This window comes from Lotus japonicus, chromosome 1 (genome assembly GCF_012489685.1).
Source record: "Lotus japonicus ecotype B-129 chromosome 1, LjGifu_v1.2".
Taxonomy (NCBI): domain Eukaryota; kingdom Viridiplantae; phylum Streptophyta; class Magnoliopsida; order Fabales; family Fabaceae; genus Lotus; species Lotus japonicus.
In genome coordinates this window covers 9,375,251-9,397,209 of record NC_080041.1, presented here as the reverse complement: position 1 = coordinate 9,397,209, position 21,959 = coordinate 9,375,251, and the positions used below count along the sequence as shown (strand labels likewise).

The 21,959-nt window shown below is 33.2% G+C and overlaps 2 protein-coding genes across 2 annotated transcripts; both read right to left on the bottom strand.

The window, feature by feature from the left end:
• Positions 1-1,585: 1,585 nt before the first annotated feature.
• On the bottom strand, positions 1,586-6,040 carry LOC130733502 (zinc finger CCCH domain-containing protein 3-like). Its single transcript, XM_057585718.1, has 7 exons — positions 5,605-6,040; positions 4,899-5,068; positions 4,630-4,683; positions 3,740-3,856; positions 3,334-3,621; positions 2,479-2,730; positions 1,586-2,148 (listed from the first exon to the last, which is right to left on the bottom strand). Exons 1-7 carry the CDS (start codon positions 5,672-5,674, stop codon positions 1,816-1,818), a joined length of 1,284 nt encoding a protein of 427 aa, XP_057441701.1. The 5' UTR covers positions 5,675-6,040; the 3' UTR covers positions 1,586-1,815.
• Positions 6,041-11,295: 5,255 nt separating this feature from the next.
• LOC130718762 (alpha-galactosidase mel1-like) lies at positions 11,296-18,858 on the bottom strand. Its single transcript, XM_057569419.1, has 11 exons — positions 18,851-18,858; positions 18,405-18,543; positions 17,392-17,646; positions 16,705-16,879; positions 16,454-16,515; positions 15,116-15,279; positions 14,884-14,981; positions 13,994-14,052; positions 11,807-11,986; positions 11,708-11,753; positions 11,296-11,530 (listed from the first exon to the last, which is right to left on the bottom strand). Exons 1-11 carry the CDS (start codon positions 18,856-18,858, stop codon positions 11,319-11,321), a joined length of 1,398 nt encoding a protein of 465 aa, XP_057425402.1. The 3' UTR covers positions 11,296-11,318.
• Positions 18,859-21,959: the final 3,101 nt, after the last annotated feature.

Here is a 21,959-nt window from a genome sequence, read left to right as displayed (position 1 = left end):
GATTTTATCATTTTAAATTTTGTATGTATCAAATTGTCAAAAAATGGGGCGGGTACATTATCTAAACTATTTCTCAAATGTAGGCCGGACGGATTGGTCTTTTTTGTCAACCCTACTATTAATAAATTTCTTAAATTAATTTATAAATATAAGCTTATGCGGTAAACACTTACAGCCATAAATGTTTAATTAAGTTGTTTAAATAAAAACTCATTCTTTGCCGATGAAACAAAAATAAAAAACTCATTAAAAAAAGGCGGATCATATTTAGTGTTATCAACTTATCCTATCAGGTAGAATGATTTATATAGTTATAATCAAGCGGAGACACACTAATCAACTTGAAATAAACAAGACTTATGATAGTAAAGATGGGGTGAAGAAAGCAAACTTCAAAAAGTGCCGGCAAATTCGTATTCATTTAATTAGGACTGATTATTTTACACCCATTTTTCTTATGCGTGTGAAGAAATCGGTGTGATGAAACACATTAAAGGTGTAACAGTTGAGAACACGTGCTTTGTTAGGGGGAAGAATCTGAACTCTGTCTAAGAGATGCAGCTATCAGGTTTCTATTCCAATCACTTTAGCCCACTTTTATTCAAGCAGCCACCATGATAGATTGATGTAAAAGAAAGCCAATAGCCTATTGCTATTCTCTTGTGACACATTCATAATATAAAATGGATGCATGAAGTTGATTTATGATCCAAGTTAGGTACATTTAAACATTTTTTTTTTTTTTGATGGGAAGGTACATTTAAACATTGATTGATCTTGTAAAGTATAAAGTTTATATTAATAATGTATACTGAACCATGAAAAGTCAGCATGGCTGGTGCATCAATTAGGTTTTATATTATTTTTATTTATTATAAATGGGAACGAGATCGTCTCTTCTCAAATGATGTCTCATTTCCTGTCTTAACCAATGAAATTATGTCATGTTAATTTCATTGGTAAGACAGAGAATGCGACATCATTTGGGAACAAATGATCTTGATTAATTGACTAGTATAAGAATCTTATGAAATTGGAAACTTATAACAAGGTGTTGGAAAGGTGATGGAAGAGCAAAATGTAGCCAAAACAAATTTTGTTAATGTTCAGTGACTTCAGTCCATATCAATGTTTGGGCTATTCTTCACAATTACACAACAAAACTTGTCACAAATATATAACTTTTTCAAACAAACCACACAAAAATTTCATGTCAACAAGTACTGTGACGAGGATAATCAAAAAAGCACCACCACAACAATCTGCATAATCCTCATTGATTCCAAGTATTCTTGTGACTTATTATTTCTCTATTGAATTTTTTTCCTTATTTTTTTCTCTTCAAATTGCTTTTCCTAATCGATGCCCCAAAAGACTTTTTTCTTCTTTGTAAGAACAAAGTAACAAGTTTAATTAATTTTACACAAATAGAAGTGTTTGGATCTTTAAGTTACTTTAATTAGAACAAAGAAAGGATTATTAATAGTCAGTTTGGCATGCACTTAAAAATGGGGTAAGAAATTGTGTTAAGTTTTTCACTCTCAAAGTGTGTATCAAACTGACCCCAAGACACAAAAACGAAATGTGGAAGGTCACAAACTTTCTACCTGCATTTTATTCACCACAAAAAATGCCTTCTATCCCCCACAGGCTCATGATTGTCACAACAATCACAGAACAAACTATCCAACCCCACAGAAACAGAATTGCAGGTGAAAAGGGGGAACAGATGGTATGTGTAATATATTTCTCCTGAAAATGAGGAAATTAAGAAGAAAAAAAAGTGTCCCAAAGAAAGATCAAACTTCAAGCAATTTATTCATGTAAAGACTGTGACGAGGCTGAGAAAGAATTTGATGAAGTGTCATCTTGTTTGGGTGAATCTTCTTCTGCAGCAGCTTCAGCTTTAGCGTCTGAGTTCTGTTGTAGCTTGTCACTTGATAATTTAGGTGGAGATGTCTCAGTTAGTTGGACAGTGGAGGAGAACCCTCTTGGATTACTCATGAGAGATGATGCATCAAGTACAGATAGAGAAGGTGAGGTCATGCCATAGTTCTGAGGGATAGCAACAACTGGATGATCAAATTTGCATGTGGGGCCAAACTTGCATATTCCATAGATTCTGTAATAGGAGCATATAGCCTGCCCCTGCAGAATAACCAAAATAGGAATAAAGAATCAAAATAGTTAGATGGACAAAACTTAGACGCAGTTTCATACATGCTATTTTTACTGTTGTCTAATTACAACATGACACTTAGAAAATAGAAAGTTGAGAGGTATCACTTTAATAAAATATTCAGAAAGTGGATGGTTGAACTTTTCATTTGGCAACAGCATAAACGGTACATATAGTAATATATCTAAGTTTTGTCCTAGTTGGATACCTTATTGCAGCCAATATGGATTACAAAGTTATCATCATAAGATACTAAAGCGGGTAATTTGAACAAAATCATGAGTAGAAACTGAACTTACAGGTCTCACAGGAAGGCCAAGTGGATTTATCAATGATTGGGCTACTCTTTCTTTTGGATGGTGGAACTTGCAATCAGATCCATATTTGCAGGTTCCGGTGCTCATGAAGTATTTACATTCTGGTTGATCAGGTCTGTCTGGGAGAGTTGAGCTTAATGCTTGCCCGCCAGAAAGTGATTCGCCAGGATTCATATACTCGTAGACAAGATTAGATCCAGGAAAACTGCTAGGCATTGCAGGGTTCATACTTCCCTATTTTGACAAACAAAATCGCAGTAAAAAATAAGGAAAAGAACTTAAAGGAGTTAGCAAAAAGCACCATTGAAGGGATGTATTCACCAAAGTCCAACATAATTCATTAACACCAAGAGGCAAGATGCTATGAAGCTTTTCTTAAGAGGCATATTCTGCTTCAGATATTACATGAAGCCTGCTTGGCAATTAATAAAGTAAAACAATAGGGGAAGGTAAGAAATAACAGTATCTACACATGAACCCCAATACCCCATCATTTAAAGCTTCAGTGACATCTAGTAGTGAAAATGGCAACAATACTTCCTATTTCTAATCTTCATGCATTTCATTAGCCAGATATATCAAAAAAACAAATTTCACTGCGCTTCCATGTATCATGTATGGAGTAACATTTCAGTGAGAATTATACGGAACTCCATTTTCTATCTAACATACGGCCGTATAGTCCTCACAATCATTCATGCTGAGGAATAATACCAATCACAATCAGCATTTGATTCAAAGACAGGATAAGCACTATGTAGAGCTAAAAAAGAAAGAAAATATGAGCAAAGCAGCAAATGCAAGTATAAACAGGACATTCACCAATGTTTAACTAACCATGTAGGTGTTCCAGCTCTGTGCAGGTACAATGCCTTGCGAAGAAGACAGATAAGGAGGCAGATAAGATTGAAGGCCCTGTCCAGATAAATATGACATTCTTGGTACTGACCATGCAGGAAATGCACCAACATATGGTAAACTTGATGCTGGAATAATAGTTGAGGTAGGAGATCCAGCCAATGAGTAAGCGCCAAAGGAAGCATGCTGCTGCGGATGGTGAAACTTGCATGCAGCTCCAAACTTACAAGACCCGGTTCTCATGTAAAAGGGACATGGTTTTTCTTCCTAAAAGCAACATTGGAAAGGATGTTAAAAAAAAGCAAGAGCTCCCATATCTTCCGTCAACACTAACAGTAATCTGTTTGGAAAAGATGAAGCTGCAGGTGTAAAGGGATGCACAAACCTGACGCATGGGAAGACCTAAAGTATTGAATGATACTGGAGCAGCACCTCGCCTGTCCTTTGGATGATGATATTTACATGTTGACCCGTACTTGCACGTCCCTGTCTTGAGAAAATACTGCAATGCATATTTCAAACAATATCGTAAGTTACTTGTATTAAGTAGGTCACATGCACCGAAAAGTTTCAATGCACCAAGAGAATAGCAATGAAATCTCTCACGAAATAGGACTAAGTAAAATCCAAAATAAACAATACATGAAAATCTTCAGATTATATTTCACTTCCTGAACTTTATATTTCTAGTATAATACATGTGAAAGTATGCCATGGCTGGCACCAAATGAATTTTTTGTCACCATCATTGTAAAGAGATCTAGTAAATAAGTCCTACAGGGAAAAGACCATAACATGTCCATCAAAACAAAAACCTAACAAATAACCAATTGAAAACAAAATGGTACATGCTCTTCACTGACATCATAACTAATCTATATTCTGTCCATTCATTCCTATCCTAATTCATTTTCCTCCCCTTCGTTTATTTACTTGCTGCAAACAGACCAATCTGATTATTAAAGGGGTGAATGGGAACAAAAGATCACAAAAGGACAAATATAAATGCAAAAAGCCAGTGGAACTTCAGAATATGAAATGCTTCTCTGCAGAACAACTTCTTATGGAGTTGTCAACACCAACACATGAACTTTCATTTATGATTACTAAACATACTGCAACATTTTATACTTGTAAAGGGAAAAAAATTCTATACTTGACTTCACTCTAAATGTTCATGCATAAAACAAAAACCACATTCTGTTTTATGAAGCAGCATTGAACATTAGAAAACATTGCAAAACCAACACTTTAAGTCGCAAAACCTGAACATACCTCGCAATCAGGTTGCCCAGCTCTCTCAGGGAGTTCTTCACCTAACTGAGTAGCCTGAAAATCTAATAGTATATGAGAAACTTCGATTTACTTACAAACGACAAAACCAATAAAACTAATTAGTCATTTAGAGAGTATGATACTAGAGAAATTAAAATATTACAATTACATAAGCTACATCTTTGTGAACTATTTGACCCAGAAAGTAGTTTCACTTATATCCAGAAGAAAATGAATGAAAAAGGAAACAAAAGAAAGAGCTCCATTACGAGTGAAATATGAGTAGGGTGATTATAGCGACAATTGCTCCCATAACCACACATTCCAGTCCTCAGATAATACAAGCAATCAGGTTCACCAGGTCGATCCGGATACGGGGTAGATTGAGCAACAGCATCTCTATCCCGATTACCATTGATTTTCAAACGCCGAATTGCTTCTGCCATTCAGATCAGATAGGAATCAGGCATAGAATTCACAAATTCTCAACCACACATTTCAACAGTTTTCATCCACAACTCAAATTTCATCAAACACACAGTGCAATAAAACAAACTAACTAGATCAGAAACTTAGAAATTCCCAACCCACAAACCACACTATAGCTGGCTAAAAGATTTAAGATCAAAACAAGCAACAAGGTGACCCTTTGTTGCATAATCAAGCAAAGTAAACCAACTTTGTAAAGCCTCACACGTGCGATTCAGGCTAGAAAACGTGTAATGAGATTATAATAATTTCCTTCACCTTTTTCAGGAAAAGCTAAATCATGGTTTCCAAAAATCATCCAAGGCCTCAAATTACATTATGTGAATCATCATAATTTCACAAATCAAAATCACCATACCATAAATAGAACAAAAACGTTGAGTGAAAGTAACATAACATCACATAACATTTCCAACCAAAACAACACAAAATGATGATCAGAATTCAGAAAAAGGAAAATCAATGATCGGTAAAAATCTAGAGCACCTTCAATGTTGTTGTCAGCAGGTGGATTAGAAGCAGCAGCATTCCTAGAAACATGTCGATTTTCTGGCATCTGGTATAGCGGTTGATGATGATGAAAATGTTAAAGGTTGGTTTTTAATGCTTGTTGGATCAAACCCTGAAGACCCTTTTAGTTTTTTCACAAGAAACACTCACCCAGATGTTAAAATGATGATCAGGGACAGTGAAAACTGAAAAGGATTGAATTTTCCACGAAAAATATTAAAAAAAAAACTCAAAAATAGAAACCAAAGATAGATACAAACAAGGTGAGAGAAAATTGAGAGTGAGAAGAATCAAATGTGAGAGAAAATAACAATATTATTCGAATTGGATGAAGAAAAATTCGCGTGAAATTATAGAGTTTGCTGGTTGTGGTTCTGCAACCTTTGGAACATTTTGGATCTTTGAATGTGAAACCCGACAAGTTAATAAAAATAAATAATATTATTTAATAATGTTCTTGCGCGCGTGTACGAACAATAAATTTAGTGTACGATTTTACCCTCCACGTGGCTGCTTCAGAACATGTTTACGTGAACTAAGATTTATTGCTGCTACTAGTCTACTACTACTATGGCGCGTGTGTTGCAGTCGCTAGTGTAATCCTATTTTTTAATTTTTTTATTTATTTATTGGGATTGTTTTTGGAAAATAAAAAATGGATTAATTGGCCTGAAAAGTAGATGCGAATGATGGTTGGTAGAAGTATACCGGCGCGTCAACCGTCGATTTTATTATTCATGTCATGGCATGGGATGAGATGAGATTTAGCTTCTTTAATTTTATTAAATTTATTCATGAATAGAGGTCATGATCTTTTTAATGCTCACAATTTTAGTGCATGATGGTGAGAGATATACGGATTTGCATGTATAGTGTTTGAAGGACATTTGTGTACAAAGATTTATTAAGAAGTTTCAATCAACTTAATGTGATTTTTAACGGTAAAGGGATTAATTAGTCTTATAACTATAGCTTATAAGAATACGTTTTGGTGAAAAAATCATATGTTGATATAATACACTTGTTTTGAAAAGTGGTACTTCCCACATTTCAGAATAAGTGTTCACTTAGAGAAGATGCACACATATTAAGAAGTGTAATAAATATTGTAAATTTTGAAAAATATATTATTTGTTTCCCTATTTTACCATTTTTAATGTATTTGTATCTCTCCTTCACATAGGGACTTTATATGTAAAAACATCAATTAATGTTCCATTAAAATTCTAAGTTGACAGTTATTGTGAAGCAAACTTTTTTTTTCTCTAAGTGGATAGTTATTATGAAACGAGGGACTATATAATAAGGATTTGAGTTTATATTAAAAATAAGGATTGTAGTATAAAAATAGTATGATGTTTTGAATTTGAATGGTAAAAAGTTGACATTCCTCATTATTGTCTTGTTACAAAACCATGAGCTAACAAGAGAAAGAGAATGGTAAAAATAGGAACTAGAACTTGAAAATTATAAAAAGAGTGAATTTGATTTTCAATGATTTTGACATTAAACAATTCCACATCACTCAAATTGCTTGTAGAATAGCGGCTAGAGACATAAACCTTAAGGATATCTCAACATTGGGCTGATAAAATTAAACAAGTGAATTGAACATAATATTTTTCACTCAAAAATCTTGAGTCATTTGCTATAAAACATTTACTAACTAAATATAATATCAAAGATACGAGATGATTAATATCATAGTTGGCGTTAGTGAGATACCCCTTGATAATTTTAATCAAAAAAGTAAGCAAAGAGAAGCATCTTAGAGCGAAGTTATTGAGTGGTTGTGAGAAGGGCACAACTGTCTTTTCAAAGAGTGTCAGAACTTCTGATAGGAAAAAATGAAGCATTGAATATTGGGCATTTGTGGAAAATCGTCGCCGTTAAAGTGAAGTGTGGAGGGATGTTAGATATGAGACACGTGGTGGTTCAAAAAGTCAAGGTGATGGCCCATAACCCATTGTTTCTCACTTTCTCCTTGTGTCGGCAAATTTTGTTTAACTTATTCAATGAACCATGTGATTTTTACATCATTAATGTACACATGATGTCATAACAATTTATAGTGAACATTTTCATTCAATATTCGATTATACATAGCTTGAATATGATTCTTATACCGTATAAGAATCATATTCAAGCTATTATAATACCCATAAAATAGCTATACCCTATAGTTATACCCATTGTTTTCTTTTCTCCATGTAAACAAACCTTTCGTCCCTTAAAATTTTAATTTCAATTTTTACTTCGAAGGGTAAATATTATAGAGCATGTAGTAAAAATTGTACAATACGTATGATTCAGAAGTCCCCGAAGGATAAAGAGCTAGAGACATAAGGGTTAGGTGGGGTGAAGGGTGAGGGGTCTCGAGTTCGAATCCGGCGGAGAGATTAATTTACTAACATTTCTAACAACTAACATTTGCCTATAAAAAAAACGTATGATTCAAAATAAAATAGGGTCTCGACGATACTGACTATGAGTTGTATTAATTTGGGGCATGAATCGCACTTGTAACACATCTGTGTTGCTTTGTGTCGTTTGAATCGCAATTCAAATCAAAATAGTAGTACGAGACATTCATATATGCATAAATGAGTCAAGTTGTATTTATTTCTCATTAATTATACTCTCTCCGTTTCAAAATGTAAGTTATTTTAGAATTTGTATTATATTCGAAAATATAAGTTGTTTTACAAAACCAATGCATTTTTTCTCTCTTTCTTCCTTATATACCCTCATTTAATATTATATCTCTTAATTACCACCTTCAATTTTCATCTATCACAATTCTCATTTTTTACTTAACCAATAGTAACAATTCTCTCTCTTTCATATATATAGTACAACTTTAATTAGGGGTATTTCAATCAAAATATTTATTAAATGATGAGTTTTTAAATGACGTGCACAACCTCAAACAACCTATATTTTGGAATAAAGGGAGTATTAATGTTATGCTTTAGTAAATGCTTACATCATTAACTACTCCCTCCGTTCTAGAAAATTTGTTGTTTTGGACCATCTTTCAATATCCAAAAATGTTTGTTGTTTTAAAAAAATCAATGCATTTTTTGCTAAATTTTTCCACATATACCCTCATTTAATACATTTTCTCTCATTTATCACATTTCATATTAACCAACCACAACTCTTCTCTATTAATTATATTCTTCTCTATCTAAGTATAATTTAATAGTTGCACATCATATTAGTAAAATTAAAAAAGGGTAATCTAGACAAATTATACTATCAATAATTGCTTTCTTATTCTTTGTGCCACAACCTTAAACTACAAACTTTATAGAACGGAGGGAGTAACAATTTTCAAGATTTTAAATTGGGTGTTCTCGAGGAAACCACACACTCCCCCTATTTTGGAAATAAGATAGTAGCTTCAAGTTAAGATAGGGTTAGTGTTCAACCTGGTCAAGAGGAATTAATTTATGGTCCTATAAATTGTGATTATATAGTGTAAGTCATCATCATTTGTGCATTCACTACAATATTGCAATTCATATCAGTGTCAGTTAGGCCGATGCTATGAAGAGTTAGTCGTATAAATCGATTCTAAATCATGTCAATTTATATGACCAACTTTACTACTCCCTTTATTCCTAATTATAAGACCTAGATTTTTCATGTTCCTTAATATGTGACATTTTACAATAATCTAGCAAAAAGTATTGTACTCTTCCATATATACGCATTACATTAATTGTGTGTTTTCAATTGCAAAGTTTTAATTACCACTACCATTAATGCAATGGTTACTAGTGAGAGAAAATAACAAAGGGTAAATATGGATGAATGTATGCATTTTTGTAAAATCAATACATTAATTAGACACATTTAGTGCTTTCTTAATAAGCGCAATTTTTGTATTAAGTCTTATAGTAATTAGGAACAGATGGTATATTTAAGACTTTCATCATATCATCTAATGTGTGACGAAGTTGTGTCGGTCTAAAGTATGTTAAACTGACCTAACGCTTGACGTCAATCACTTGACTGACTCAACATGTTAGCTTCAACTATTTTAACATCCGCTCAACACTGAGAATATACAAAATTTATTTATTGTAATGTCAGTTTTTGACGTATTAACATCCGTTCAACATGAGAATGTGTAACACCATTTCCTTGCCGCCGTTCACCATCACTTTTCACCTCTGCAGGCTAAACCACTTCAACAGATTGTCTGTAAATGATCCAGCCATCCATTTAATTCCCACAGTAATGAAATGATAGTTCATCGGTGAAAGAAAGACTCATATAAATTTTTTTTTTTTTGATCAAGAGGAAGGGGGAACCCAGAAAGACTCATATACTAGTTCAAGCTAAACAACACCTATTTTTTTCACAATAAAACTAAACTAAAAGATTATGCATACCGTATCCGATGGCTGAATGAAATCTGTTGCTAGCTTCGTAGTGATTCGAACTGAGAAAAAGTGAGAGTTGGATAGTGGATACGCATCCAGTTTGGCACAAAGAACAAGGCCAAAGCATCTCTCATTGTCACGATGAGATTTTGTGGTCCTATAATAGACCATATTAATCAATTGCAAGTTGCCACGTGTTAATTGACATCCCATAAAATCAAAAGTGAAATGCAATGAACAAGTGTCAGCACAAATTGGTAAATAGTTAAGTTTTTTTTAAGTATTTAATCGATTTAATCAATAGATCAATTATAGATCATCTATTCTCAATTAATAGTCGTATGGGGAATACTTGGTAATAAAAAAAAAGTGAAATGCAGGTGTGTGACTGCATCTTTTGAGTATTTGCCATGCCAATTAAAAGTTTATGACCCTACCAAGACTATAGCCATAGAATTATTATAGACTAGCTTGTTCCATGTGCTAGCTAGCACTCTGTTTGGTATAGTAGTCAGCGGTTGGAATGCTTCTCTATCTAACTTTTTTCTCCCCAAGAATAGTATATTTGCTCCAGTTTTGTTTATGGTCAAAGCTCAGAATTTAAAGCTAAACTATTTCCAATTGCACATGTGATATTCGATTATTTTTAAGGCATAGTCTTTTTAAATTTTGATAGATGTGCAGTTCATCACTTCATCATACACTCAAGACTGTTACTTATTCCTTAGCATTAGGTTTTTAATTTGTTTAATTAAAATGTGTTTTTAGTTGAATAAAAAGTAAAACAATCGAAATGATTTAGATATTATAATGATATATATAATTAAGTATATATGTTGATCATATTACATTAATAAATTATAAATTGGTTTGTACCAAATTGTTTTTAACTTAAAAATAATATATATATATATCATATATGAGTTAATTATGTATTTTCTTCTTCTAACTATATTTTCAGTCGAATTCAGTTTTATTATCAGCGCAAAGTTGTATCTGAGCCAAAATTGTTTTACGTGTTAAGTATAACGTGATATGACATCGTACATGTCATTTAATGAGATCATGAAGCATTCGAGTGGATTTAAGCGATTTACACCTTAAGCGATAAAAAAATATACAAAATCTCAATATTCTAATCTATAATTATTTATTCCATCATCTTCATGTTCTTAACCATTTTAAGAAGAAAAAAATCTTGAATTCCTTCACTCGTTCACTTTTGTATAAGAGTTCGTTAAAAATTATTAATCCAAAGTGAATATAAATTAATAAAAATAAGATTTAAGGTCAAAGTCATTGGCAATTGAGGACAAATAATGCAGATCCATGTCCTGCCACTTCAGCTGAGAAGATATCATTTGTTTTTGTGTTGTTTCCACTCCATATCTCTCTTCCCGTGCAACTTGTAAAATTTCTATCTGGAATCACCACATCCAATTCTGCTATGTTCGCTGATACCTTTTTGTTCTCATCATTAAGATTGAAAAATGCAACATAGGCCTCTCCTGAATGCAAAAACATCCATACAAATTAGGTAGATGCATAGATAGGTCATAGGTTGTCTATTTGAATCAACTGTCACAATTAATTTTGATTATAGTAAAAGTGAGTTAAAAATTAAGTGGTCCGTGTCAAGCATATGTGAAGAATTAATTAGGATTAGAATGCCAAACATCATCTACCTTTGTTTCTTCTAGTTGCAACCCAAGATCGAATACCTTCAATATTCTGAAACTGTATAAAGAAAAAAAAAAGTTAAAGAAAAATAAGATGTGAAGAACATGTAATTTTATCAAAAGAGAAAACAAGAGAGAAAGTTCACATGCCTCCCTATTATTTGAGCTGAAAGAGTTTATCCCTAACAAGATAGGATTAGTAATAAGATCTAATTCCCACGCATCAATCTTTCGTAAATCACCTCCATACATGATAGGAGACTTTGCCATGCACCATAAAGTCATCTGTGAAATCAGAATAAAAGTTCAATTAGTGTATTTTTTTTTTGAAAGGAGAAAGATATATATTAAAATAGATAGAAATAGTCTTGGGAACAAACTCTCCCAAGTGAGAATAAAACAAAAACAATGACAAAGCTAAGATAACTAAAAGAAATAAAGGACTACAAAAGGGAACAAAACAGTAGCTAGAAAAACAACACAAGCAAGACTAAAAGCACAACCAAATCAAGCAGCAAAATCATCACCCACAATCCGTTAATGCCAACAGTGCCAGGGTCCAATTCAGATTGCAATGACACAAGGTCAATCCCTCACCTCCAAAGTATCTCCAACCCCTCAGACAAGTGCAAAGGCAGTGCACTACTATTCCATGAAAAGCCATGAGATGCTTAAAATTGGAGGCATAAACACAACTAACAGTGCCGAGAGACTGAGGATACAAAACCAGAAGTTAAAGTATTACCATAAGAGATAGTATTGGACAACCTCTTCACGGGATTACCTTTGAAAAAATGCCCAAATAGGATTAGACCTATCACAACCTGTTTTTGCAAAATGGTCAGCTTTGTTGTTAGCTTCGCGAAAAATGTGGTTGATCCCCAAACATTCCACCTCCTCCATGAGTCTATCAATCTGCACTAATTCTTGCAAGAGTTTCCAAGGTCTGTTGTTCTGGGAAGAGACCCACCCCACAGCAAGAGAGGAATCAGATTCTATCACCAAGCGTCGAATTTGGACCTCAAAGCTGATTCCACGCTTTGATCCACCATGATATCCTAGATATATGCATATTCCATATGCCTTCCGTTGAGAAAACCCCATTCTGAAAAATCAGATTGTTCCTTTCGATCCATATTGACCAGCAAAGCGCAAATGGAATCAGCTTTCACAGTGTTTTATCACATTTGTGACCACAAGCTTCCCACTCTAGTAGGAGGGATTGAACATCCTTTGGACAGCACCATTGAACATTTTCCCTTTGGATAATCGCACACCATAATCTTTTGTGTCTGTGCATAAGAAGATGATTTGTTGATTCACTGATTTCACCGCATATGCTGCATAAGCTTCCATTCTCTATTATCACCCCTCTTCTAATCAGATTGTCTTTAACAACAATTTTGTCAAGAGCTGCCTGCCAAAGGAAAATAATCACTTTCGAGGGAATGATTTTTCGCAGATTTTTAGGCACTACCCACATTGTCTCCGGAAATTCACATTCCAATGAAAGACCCCACCTCACTCACCGCTGCCATTCTGCTGCAGGCTATCGCAAAGAGTCGAGGGAACATTGTGCATAAGGGGATAGATTCAGCCAATTTTGCAGAAAAGTTGTTCTCTGAAAGTCCTTGCCATGCCTGAATCCTCTAGCAGATTTTTCATTATGTCTTGAAACAAGATGGAGCACGAGGAGAAGCCATTTACTGAAAGATGAAGGATCATAACTCTCTCATTCCAACCATATTTACTACACACCACACGCCTCCAAATATGGCTGAATCCTCTAGTGTATGTTATGGACTGGCTCGAACCGCTTTGCATTTACGCACTCTGTTTTAGCCCAATCTACCTTGGCTCAACTTGCTTGGCCCAATCGAGAAGTCCAAATAAGGCCAAGCTGCAATACGGTCCGAGTTGGCCCAATAGCGACAAAGTCTATCTTGAATCACAACGATAAAGGAAAATGACTCTCCAAATATCTCAGACTTTTGAGATAGAGTAAACATCTTTATTTATACATACAAGATCATCAAATATTTTTTTGATCAACCAAATTTTCCCTCCCCAACACAGACACCCCTCAACTCTTATCTCTTGAGTTATCTTTAGGGACTACGAGGTCATCAACTATAATTGATGCACCTCATTTTTCTCTGTGTTATTACTCTAGACTCGAAATTTAGTCCACCAACTTGACCTCAAGACTGAGTCAACTATACGAGCGAGGCCAGACATAGAAGTATAAATTGATTTATGCATGTTACTCCAATATTGTAAAGTGATACATACCTGAGTTTTTTTCTCATCCTGGGTAAGTTTAGAAAACCTATGTGGACCTTCATTGGCAGCTGAGAAAAATATAGAGACATTTTGTTATCTATATTTATAGACATGTCAAATTGAAATAACTCTTCACAGTTATGTATGAGTATATGGTATGGGTGAAATAGAAAATATCATATTGACTCTCTAATGATTTAGAATGTGCACATCATTTTTTTTTTAAAATTAATTGGGGAAATGAAGGCTACTTCATTAGCCCATTTCAAGTCAACAAAACAATATGTCAATAATAAAACAAACAAGAGTTCTTCCCACTATGTAAGGCTAGACTCCATTTCAAGACTAGGGCTTTTGACAAACCAATATTTCATTATGGTTACAAAGATCAAGTAACAATATGTTTTTTTCCTTTGTAAACCATATCTAAACACAAACCAATCCAAGCACTTCATTAGTGGATGGCTTATAATATTTTTTGAACATCCATTTACCTTTAACCATAGGTTCTTATAACTTTTAAAGTGAAGTGTTTAAAACCACAAATTTGAATTGAGAACAACAGTATAATCTTGGTACACTCACTGTAACCAAAAGATTTTACTGGTAGAGTGAAGATAAAATATAATTTAACTTTTGAATTTAACAAATCATATGCAAAACATGTTTTTTGAATATCAGATTTTTATCCAATGAACGTCATACTAAAAATTAACCGTTGGGGTGGGTGCCAATCTCGAAAAAAGTATTCCTAAATTTTATACCGGTGTAACTCTTATGTCTTTAAAAGTTCATTGAAATGTGTATTGTGTGATATGTAATTGTAGTGTGGAATGGTTTAATCAACTTGAATCCAAGAAAGAAAGAAAAAAAATGTAGTAATTGATCAGCCTTATAACCTGGGTCAGTTAGCCATCCAAATGGAAGCATATCCAAATCAGGCCATGACTTTCCCTTTAAACCTGGTGCTCCTATCAACCAACCTCTAGCAAAGTTACTGTAAAAAGATAAATTAAAAATGAATAAAAGATATATAACATTTGATGGTAGATTAACATAAGAGAAATGGCAAAATGGAAGCGCATTGATACACATATTTTGAAGTGACACATAGTAGATATAATTAATCACCTTGCTACATCAAAATGATTAACAACTGCTGGCCATTCATCCCAATCATCTCCTGTTACACGGTATGCATTCACCAGTCCACTAACCATCCTAGCCATTTGTGGTGTTGCATTGACTCCAGGTGACAGAGATAGCACAATGGGGGAATTAGTGTCTTTGAGAATCTGTAGGTGGCAAAGCCAAATGAAAAATTATATGTTTTGAAATTTTGATACAACTGTCTTAAAAGTTAAAATCAATTATGGGAAATAAGCTTTTACATATTTTTTTTTTTTGAAAATCGAAGGCCAAATTTTCTTTCATGATAGTCTTCAACAACTTAGGACTGCTCCCTGCAGCTCTTCATACAAATTCATAGCTAATCTAAACATCATCTTTGATGGGATGAGCCCAGACTCCTAATATCATTAACCTATGCAGCATCTGCAGCTTTTACAACTTCAATGCATAATGATAAACATAAAGCAGCACTGGGCTGCCTCCATCATTTCCAAGATCATGGCAACCATATTCTCTAGAAGGCTAACTTGTACACATTTCTGTCACATCTTCCCTTGTGAGTATTTCAAGTGGCTCTTCCATAAAAGAAAATAATCTGGAAAGGCCAAAGCATGTATCATCTACTCCTCTTTGGCCAATCTCTACATCACCTTTCAGGTAGTGTAGCCTCCTCTAACACGGTCATAGATTCAGATTCATTATATAATAACTTTAGTACTCTTGCCTACAAACCCTGCTGCCTCACCCGTTAGATGAAACCACCAATCTCTCTTATGCAGGCTCCATCTCCAATCTCCATATCCTTCACGAAATCCGGCCAGCCATCCTTCTTTTCAAACAAATCTTTAATGTTAGATGAAACCCCCCAATCTATCTGATTCAGGCTCCATCTTGAATTGAACAGCTTTTACATATATATATATCAAAATTGATTTTGAGAAAACAAACGCATACTCTGATCAGCAATATCACAATTGATTTTAGATATAAATGTATTAGGAAAAATTGATTATAATAAATGTGATTGAAACTGAAGTGATTTATGTTTAAATACATTTATGATTAAAGTGGTTTTCTTGTATTGTAATGTTACGAAAAAACTATTATCTCTAGCTTCGAACAGAATTGATTCTCAATCATACTGAAACCAATTCTTTAGAAATGATTCTCAAACATATTGTCATACAAAATTGATTATACTCTACCAGAATTGATTCCAAAGTTCGCTAGTGGAGAATCAAATATAAAGCTAATCCAAACATGCTAAACTTTCTTCCTGGTCTCGACTTTATAATGAAAAGGGCAGAGAAAAGGAGAAGAAATTGCATTATATTATACCTGTGACACAGTAGTTATTTCATCCAAATTTAAGTCCTCGCCGAACACGCAGTCAAGTTTCACTGCAAGGAAAACATAAAATCCATGTAAATCAAAGCTAAAAGGAAAATACACAATGCAAACACTTTGAATACAGGAAAAAAACACACTTGTTGGATCTTTTCTAGTGAAAAAATATTAGATAAGTTCCAACGAGTGCTTTTTGATATGTATTCAAACAGGTTTTGTATATATTTTAGAAGTCCGAGTACCATATTCAACTCCCCATGAACCTAACAACTCATAAATTGATCTCAAAAATGCTTTTCCAGCTCCTGTAGCAGCATTTACAGCCATGAAACCATTATTCATCCAACTACAAGCCCTCTCTGGGATTCCTATGTCTTTTGCATACCATTCTCGACCAAATTCCGTGTAAGTTCTTCCCTAACATGTTGCAAGAGAGAAATATCAAGTTAAACAAAACTTTTATGAGAACAAAACTAGTATATTGTTGTGCTACGTCCCGTTCTGACATGTCTACCGAATACTACCTAAAGTCTACAACTCATTTCTACCAAAAACCTTAAAGCATTAGACATATGAGTCACATCTCTTATATTGTCTTCAAAGTGTTTCATTCTTAAATAATGTGGGACTAAAGTCACACTTGAAAACCCAACATATCTCCAACCAAAAATATGCATATCTTTGCTTCTTATTTACCAACAAACATTATGTAACATCCCAATCCGGTCACTGGCCCCACAATAAAAACACCAGTTCTTTCAACGTGTTTTCTCCTCGCTCATGCGCTTCTAAGAAAATTTCCAATAAGAAACTTGTGTTGTTACCGTGGGACAAGATCTGTCGGGATGTTACACAATACAATTAAGTACCAATTTTGAAGTTGACAAGACAGGAGTTTACATGTTTTAGGAATAATTAAGGAGCATTACCGTTGTTGTATCTAGTATAGGTGTGTTTTTATTGTATGCTTGTGTGCTGATTCCTGCCATAAGATGAACCCCAAACTTCAAACCCATGCCTTGAATTTTGTTTGCAACTATAGTGAACCCTTTCCCTCCAATCATTGAAGAAGGCCATCTTCCAGGGTCAGGGAGCATTCTTCCCCATTCATCAATATTGTCAAAACCAAGGGAATTGTTATTTCCTTCCAGAGTCCTATACCAGAGGTAATCCACAATAGCATACTACATGCATTGTTTCAAGGAAATCAATGTTAACATTCATGCATCAATTAAGTGTTTGTATTTTACGTTTGAGATAGCAAAAAAACACATTCATGTATTGACAAAATCACATTCAAATTGTCTTATAATATTTGCGCTGACATAATTATAAATACACCCTAATTTATTCAAATCAATATTAAGGCCGCATTGGAAGAGTTTGTTAAAGCCTGTCTTATAGTATGGTAGCTTGTGCAAATGTTTTAAAATGTGCTTATTTCAACATTTTAAAAATAAATTTGAATTAAAAAATTATTTTCAAAACTCTTAAGGTGTTTGATTAAGCTTTTTAAAAAAGTCATTATTTCTCTGAAAAAGTTAAAATAATATTATTTAAAAAAATTTTAATTTAATTTGCTTATAGAATATGCTACAATAAATGAAATAAAAAAAAATAAAAAAGTGATAATTAATTAGTGTAATCAAACACAAAACAACTTATACTTTTCTTAAAAATCTCAAAAAGATAATCTATGCTCTTAGACAACAAAAAATCATTTTCTTAATCCGAAACAAACTCACCTTTAATAAACTTATGAAAATAGCTTTTAACCCCATACAAGTTGTTTAGAATTTATTTTCATCAGCTTTAAGTTATGAATAAACACTTATACATATATCTCAAATTTACTTTGAAATTATTTTAATAAGATTTTTAAATTAGCTTTTCAATCGCTTATATGATTAACTTATGATCATAGTTTGCTTTTCTACCATACCTCATATCCTTGATCAGTGAACCTCTTAGTCTGCAGTATCCGAGCATTCTCTAAGAAATCCACTTCAGTAGCTATCCAGCTAAAGGAATCATACGAATTCCAACCTCTTGGAGGGAATTCAGCATTTCGAGATATCACACTGAAATTAATTAATAATCAGGAAGTCAATATTTTTATTTACTTGCATAGACAGATACATATAAATTTGATGTCACACAATCAATATAAAAAAGAGAGAATCATATCATTATCCACAATCGTATCTTTCAGGTTCTTCTGTCATTAAATCCCAATTCATTTCCATAATAATGAAATCTTATCTCATGTTAATTAAAAAGACATGAGTGTGACCATTACAAGCTTACATGATGAATTTTCATTACATGTCAAAATTTTATAAGTGACACGAAGAAGAAATCAAGATTTCAATGAGATAAAATATATACCTTGACATAATTCCTGACCAATCAAGCACACATTTATAATACTCCTATGGAAATCGGTCATACTTTGGGAAAAAATCAGGATTAATCACAATACATGATGGAGTTTGTAGGAAAAAATCTGAGGGATAAAATTAACTCCTTGTGTTTCATGGTGAAAAAAGTTCGTAATAACAATCATTTTCCTTACAACCCCCATCGTGTGTTGTTATGAATTAAGCTTGATTAAAATGATTATTTTTTTCTTAACCAAAATGTCTTTATAATCGATAGCCATAAGATTAATCTCTCGACCGACAATCAATGTACTAAATCGAACATTTTTTTTTGTATAAAGACTAAATTGAAAATGATTTTTGCATTATAGTTAACTTTAGAATAAAAATGTTGTAAAAACTTATAAATACAAAAAAAAGGCTAATAGTTCGATTCAAAACATACTTTGTCATAATAATTTAAAATATCTCACTAGTTTATTATGGTTTCAGTTTTAAAAATAAGATGATATTATTATAAATATTAATAAACAAAAATTTTAAAATTTTAAAAAAATGTTCTAAGCCTTAAGTAAAAGATGAATCAAAACAACACTCAAGTAAATCTTACTTTTGTTTCATTAACTCTTTGCTCAAAACTCAACAAATCAAAGCATCTCTAGAAAAAAGCATCTCTAGAAAGAAGAAAAAAATACCAAATAATATATGCAATTAGTTTACAATTTCTTCCAAAAATTAACACAGGCATCTAAAACTCACAAGCAACAGAATGATATTAAAACTGAAACGAGAAGAAATGATGGATGACATACCTCTGAACACAGAGGTAGAGAATGAAGCAAAGGTAGATCACTGAGATATATTTCATGATTACACCTCAAGTTGTCCCATTACACACTGAGATGCTAATATGCAAGGGTTTGTTTGGTGGTTAGATAAATGTGTTGGATAAGAGCTTGATGGACTCTTATTCTATCTTTGTGTGTGAAGTGGACTGGATAATGACAAGATATGATAATGAATGAAAGTTTCATTTGAAGAAAAAAGATTGAAATTTGAAATTTTCTAACTTTAACTTTTTTAGAAAGTAATTAATTAGTTAATTAAATTATTTCTTTATTTTTTATAAATGCGTCTATGTTTTAAAAGTAACTAAAATTAAATTATTCCTTATTAATTAATATATTAAAAATAAATTATGTGGGCAACAAATTAGTTAATTAGTCGTAGCAAATGATAAATAGTAAAATTGATTTAGTTTAAAAAAATTGTTTAAAAAAATAGTCTATATTTAAATTATAAAAATATATTTAAGTAGAGAAGTAATTTTAAGTAAGTAATAAAAGGGGATAAGAGGAAATTAGTCTGTATTTACTATTAATATATCAATATTTATAAGTCAGTCTATTTTTACTATTAATGAATAATTATTTTATTATAATATAAGTCGTGAAATAATATTAACTGAGTAGTAACAAGTGGTAAGGAAAAGTTTATCGGGGGCTTTGCCCCTCCAAATAGCAAAAATTATCTATTTCTATTTTTTTGGTTACAGGAGGAAGAGAAAGTCGAAGTGTAAAACTAATATTTTCACCATTTATGTATTAATCCATTTTTAAATTAAATTTCTATGTTTGACTAAATAATTTTATAGCGATTACCAATCAATCAATAATGAATTTAATGTCTTAACAAAATTAATATTTTTTCATTTATAAGTATTATAAATCGTACAAAATATAAATATTGAAATACTTTAATTTTGAGTTAGAGTGAAAGAGGAGATAGATTATTTTTTTTCATATCATATTGGTTTCTAACTCAATTCAACTTCAGTTAACTTTTACATATGAGGGACATGATATGATAATGGACATGATTGCATTATCCATCCTGCTAGTGGTACAAATAACGAATTATAATAGGATACAAATATCCTATCTCCTTATCCTACCCACCAAACAAACTCAAAGTTTTTGAATTTAATGTTTAGATTGTTACAATAAATTAATATGTAACTTGCACTCACTTCTACACCAATAACTATTTATGAATCTAAATTTACTATCGCACGTGGAATCGTCGCAATTGTGGTAACCAACCTCTTGGCCGAGTAGTATAAGGTTTCAGTTTTGCTTTGAGAATGGGAGCTCTTCGCTCTGGTATGCGAACTGGAGTGATAGGGGTAAGCTTGCTGAATAGGTTCCTTATGTTGACATTTCAAATACATGGGTGGTTTTGAGGTACTTGATTCGTGGAGGGGCTTGGTGCTTCGATCAGTTGTACACTGAAATTCCAAACGAGGCAAGGAATGTTTCTATGGAGATAGATCCCATAATTTGTTGTGAGCGAGAAGATGGCTGAACATGGAGGGAGAGTAGCACGGGGAAATACACAATTAAGGAGGCTTTTCATTGGCTCAATTCCCAAGGGAGAGCGGAGAGAGGGGATCGCGATTAGGGTGGGTTTGGAAGCTGCAAGTTTCTGAGAAAGTAAGGGGTGTTTGTGTGGTTCGTGTTGCAAGATGAGCTTCAAACGAACGCAAACAGAAGGAGGTGTAACTTGGCAGTATCGTCGGCGTGCTTGAGATGCTCAGCGTCGGTTGAAGATGCTATGCACTGCCTCCGGAATTGTCCCCACTCTAGGGATATATGGATTAGGTTAGAGGCCTTGGGTTGCAGCAATTTCAGGCTTGACCTCAGCCATTTGAACAACCTTGCTTAGAGTATGCTTATCTCACCTTTGACCTCAGCAAGCTACAATAAAATGAGTTACAAAACACGGCTAACTGGACCAGAACCAATCCTCCTCCAACAAATCCCAACCGGCCAAAGCTTTCAGACTATAGATAAAACCGGGTCCATCATTTGATAAACTTTGGTACCAAAATCAGTCCTCATCTGATTATTCCTTAGTACAACTTCAGACTAGAAATCAACCAAGTTGTTATGGTAGAATAAATCTGTCACATGATTGGTACCTCTTTCAACTGTGCAAATAAAAAACAAATGCCAGGAAGAGCAATAAAATACACGGCTAGCTTGAAAGACCAGCAAGTTTTCACCATAACTAATTATGACCCATAACAGAGGGAATTTCCAAGATAGTGCCAGACC

What these genes read in the sequence shown, in the direction of transcription:
- LOC130733502 (XM_057585718.1), bottom strand. Translation starts at nt 5,674, where the DNA reads ATGCCAGAAAATCGACATGTTTCTAGGAATGCTGCTGCTTCTAATCCA. An exon ending in TGCTGACAACAACATTGAAG is followed by an intron (nt 5,069 to 5,604) that starts GTGCTCTAGATT and finishes TCTGAATGGCAG; the next exon opens with AAGCAATTCGGCGTTTGAAA. An exon ending in ACCCTACTCATATTTCACTC is followed by an intron (nt 4,684 to 4,898) that starts GTAATGGAGCTC and finishes TTAGATTTTCAG; the next exon opens with GCTACTCAGTTAGGTGAAGA.
- LOC130718762 (XM_057569419.1), bottom strand. An exon ending in CTATACTAGATACAACAACG is followed by an intron (nt 16,880 to 17,391) that starts GTAATGCTCCTT and finishes GCAACATGTTAG; the next exon opens with GGAAGAACTTACACGGAATT. An exon ending in AAATAACTACTGTGTCACAG is followed by an intron (nt 15,280 to 16,453) that starts GTATAATATAAT and finishes TGCCACCTACAG; the next exon opens with ATTCTCAAAGACACTAATTC.